At 41.4% G+C, this 4283-nt stretch overlaps 1 protein-coding gene across 5 annotated transcripts in view; it reads left to right on the forward strand.

The window, feature by feature from the left end:
• dhrs12 (dehydrogenase/reductase (SDR family) member 12) overlaps positions 1-1922 on the forward strand; it is a 47468-nt gene extending 45546 nt beyond the window's left edge. For all 5 annotated transcript variants that reach the window (XM_060937222.1, XM_060937225.1, XM_060937224.1 and 2 more), the window contains one exon: positions 1359-1922. In XM_060937222.1, coding sequence (XP_060793205.1) covers positions 1359-1489 — 131 coding nt within the window. In that variant the 3' untranslated portion in view covers positions 1490-1922. The remainder of the gene's footprint in view (positions 1-1358) is intronic.
• The last annotated feature ends 2361 nt before the right edge of the window (positions 1923-4283 follow it).

The raw sequence follows: 4283 nt of genomic DNA on the forward strand, positions 1-4283 counted from the left end.
GGTCCTCTAAAATATTGGCAAAATGATGTTTATTGACATAGCAATCGTGTGTAACGGGAAGCATTTGCATATCCGAAGTGAGCGCGCGATGGAGAGCCGCGCTCTGAGACAAGCGCAAGCACCCCCAAGGGAAAAAAAAGGGACCCCCTGAAAATATCGGCATAGTTTGAACACTGGTTGTACCAATGTTTTTTTTTTTTTGATTGCAGAGCATAACACGTCTTGTCACAGCCACTGCAAAGTGGGGCTGGAGCCGCCGATGGGAAAACGAAACCTAAACCGAGCACCGTGGCTCTTCGGGGGAGGGCAGAGGACTCTGGCTGTGCAGGGCGTGGCATCATGTCACAGAGCGTTAATCTCGCGATAAAAAAAAAATTATCGCTGTTAAAATTGAGTCAAGTTAACGCGTTAATAACGCAACATTTTTGACGGCACTACTGATTTGTATAGCTACGCTAGAGATATAAAGCCAAAATGTCATCATTAAATGGCTTTGTGAACAACCCAGATGAGTGTATAGCTCTATTAAAGAAAATGAGGATGACCAGGGGTGGCACGGTGGTGTAGTGGTTAGCGCTGTCGCCTCACAGCAAGAAGGTCCGGGTTCAAGCCCTGTGGCCGGCGAGGGCCTTTCTGTGCGGAGTTTGCATGTTCTCCATGTCTGCCTGGGTTTCCTCCAGGTGCTCCGGTTTCCCCCACAGTCCAAAGACATGCAGGTTAGGATAATTGATGGCTCTAAATTGACCGTAGGTGTGAATGTGAGTGTGAATGGTTGTCTGTGTCTATGTGTCAGCCCTGCGATAACCTGGTGACTTGTCCAGGGTGTACCCCGCCTTTCGCCCGTAGTCAGCTGGGATAGGCTCCAGCTTGCCTGCGACCCTGTAGAACAGGATAAAGCGGCTAGAGATAATGAGATGTTTTGGTTTTAGCGTCTGTTAGGTCAGCCCTGCCGATGCTGTTCAGCCGTGCTCGTCTCCGTACTAAGCCTCAGAGTTTCCTCACCCTCTTTCCGAATCACGGATGGAATTCTAAAAAAATTGGAACGTGCCACGGTCATGAGCACTGTTGTGACCACAACCATATACAGCACAAAGATATAGCATAGCTCAAAGAATGCTTAAAGCAGTGGAAAAACAAGAGTTGCGCACGCGTGGCTTTTGCATGGAGTGTCACTTGACCCCGCATTCACATATCCACCAACATCCATGTTTCTATTTTGCTTTGATGTCACTTGCAAGTCAAGGATAGGTGGCTTTTAGAAGAGCAGAGCATCGCTCACTCTGAGATCTTAGTCATGAGAGAAATCTGGAGATGGAGAAAGGCAGTTTCTTATGAATGCATGGTTTCTCTGACTGCAGACAGAACCCCAGTGGCCACACACCTGCCTCTAGCCTTCACCAGGTCCTGCTCCTCTGAAGAGGACGAGCTCATGACCACGCTGGAGAAACTCAGCACAGGCTTCAAACCACATCTTACTTCAGGTGTTTGAAGAACATCAAACACTTGGCTGGATACAAACAGAGTCCATGTTCACCATCGGTCATCAAAACTAATTCCATTTTTATTTCTCAAGCAAGTTTCACTAATAACAGAGGATTAAAAATTAGCCTGTGGTTTGTATGAAATGTTCCTTCACAGATCTGCAGCAATGTTAAAGCTGTGATGATTCCTCACAACTAAATTCACTTCATTTATTTTTCTGTCTAGTGCCTTGATTACAATAATGATTAAAAACTAACTACATTAACAAAAACTCACTTCTCAGCAAACCTATAAACTAATGTGAAGCTGTTTATTTTGAGTTAACACACTGTATATCTTGCTTGGATTATTGGGAAAACTCACATGCTGTTGTAAAGACAGAACAGATTTTGTAATGAATATTTTACGAGAACAAAAATAAAGTTTGAGTTGTCTTCAGATTTATCTTGCTTTTTAATTATATATAAAATTTTATTTCTGGAAAGAAGCAAAATTATCTGCAAATAGAATTAAATTTAAAGCTTGAACTTAAAGGGTCTAGAAATAAGTTTAATAATTTTAGTTTTCTGAGATCTTAGGAAATCCTTGATAAATTAGACGATATTCAAGATATTTCTCACTTGCAGTCATTTTTCTGCATTCTATGTAATCCATGTTCTTATTTTAATCTAAAATTACATATCTGCATTTATAAGCCTAGACCAGGGGTGGGCAATTATTTTTTCCATGGGGCCACATGAGAAACAAATTTTGTGGAGGGCCGGACCAAAAGGCTGAACTAAATTCTGCATATTAATTGTATTTCTTTATATAAAGCAATAAATAACATTGTTTTTACAAGCTGCTAAGAGCATGGAAAAAACGAGGTTGCCTTACAGAAAAATGGTCATTTATTCAATGAAATTTCCCAAAACAATGGTTAACAAAATGTGAACGTTTGTACCTTTTTTTTTTTTTTCAGTCACATTCACCCCAAAACACAAAGGACATCACAATATTGTCTTTCTACTCCAAATATCAAGCAAGATGCATCATATTATAATAATGATGCCCACATTTGTAGTTTAACCACCTCATTTGGTGCTTTTCGCCGGAGATCGGCTCCGGCGCCTGCTGGTGACGTCACACGATGTGACTGGCTGGACCGTTTGAAGGATGACGTACAAGTTTGTGGTTGGTCTGGACAAATTACAGAAGTAGTTATCGCGGGATTAGGTTTTGTGGGATTTCATGTCGCGCGCATTGCGTTTTTGTTGAACACAACTTCAAAATAAAAGCACTGCACATTCAGTCCATGCATGAGGTAAAATTAGAAAATACGTTTTTGTAATTTCTCATTAACCTTACGCGGGCCGGTCAGAATGAACCAAAGGGCCGGATGCGGCCCGTGGGCCGTAAAATGCCCAGGTCTGGCCTAGATGCTGCTGGTCAGTTTATCCAGTAGGGCTGTAACGATATGTGTATCGAAATCGCGATACGCAGAGCCACGATCCGTATCGCGATACAAGAAGGCAGAATCGCGGTACACCCTTTCAAACTTCTCCTCATCCCAAAAACAGAGGCACTTCCAAACTTCAGTTTATGAATACTTTACTTTTTATTTAAATTACATTTTAAACTTACTTAAATTACTTGTTTTTAAAAATATCTATTAGTAAGTCGTTTTTTCGCCGACCTGCGACAATCTTCTGCGAGTCACGCAACGTCCACACTCGCTACTGGCAGAGCATTCATTTCTTTTAAGCGGTCGCCATTCTGGTTGCGATGCGGGGAGCAAATCTATAAACAAGCAGCTCATTGGCTGGCTAGGTGTGCCACAAGCCAATCACAATCACTTGACCGGAAAGGCATGCAGTGTTGCCAGATTGGGCAGGTTTAGGTGCTTTTTGGCTGGTTTTGAACATATTTTGGGATGGAAAACGTTAGCAATATCTGGCAACACTGAAGGCATGTCTGCTTGGGCGGAAGCCTTCTGCGGCAGTTACATTTTGACACGCGAGCAACGTTTCACCATAAAAATTCCGTAATTTCCATCTGTTTTCCGCGATCACAGAAAAATCATTGGCCCTATGAGAGTGAGACAGTGAGAGCCACCCCCCCAAAAAAAAAAAAAAATCTTAACGGATTTACACGATTTGGAAAAATGACTTTTTCAGAACCGAAAAAAAAAACAGAGCTTCCGGCTCAACAGTATTATTTTGAGAAATAAAACAATCTTTGGATATACATTTGTTCATTTTTGCATACATATTACTCATTCTCTGCAGTGGTCTGAATTATTTGTTATTAAATAGTTAATGTAAGTAAGTAAATGTTAATAAGTCAAATTTACTACTTAAAAAAAAAATTTAAAAAAAAAAATCGTGGGCGTATCGAATCGTGGGTCAAAAATCGCGATACGAATCGAATCGTGAGTTGGGTGTATCGTTACAGCCCTATGAGCGAGTCCGTGTCCACTGGAGACTCACTCTCCTCGTCCTGGCTGACAGAAGTGGAACCTGATGTGCTCTTCTGTTATCATTCATCCACCTCAAGGTTGTGTTGTGTGTTCTGAGATGCTTTTCTGCTCAACACTGTTGTAAAAAGCGAGTTCCTGTTAGTTCAATCCCTCACCAACAAGGAAATTCCACACGGAACTACTGCTCACAGGATTTTTTTTTTTCTAAAACACACCATTCTGTGTGAAACTCTCGAGACTGTAGGAAACAGTGTGTGAAATTCCCAGATCAGTAGTTTCTGTTCCTATATAAAAAAAAAGTTTGATCATTTCCCCCCACCCATGCAAAAGAATTACATTAAAA

Source organism: Neoarius graeffei, chromosome 13 (genome assembly GCF_027579695.1).
Source record: "Neoarius graeffei isolate fNeoGra1 chromosome 13, fNeoGra1.pri, whole genome shotgun sequence".
NCBI lineage: Eukaryota > Metazoa > Chordata > Actinopteri > Siluriformes > Ariidae > Neoarius > Neoarius graeffei.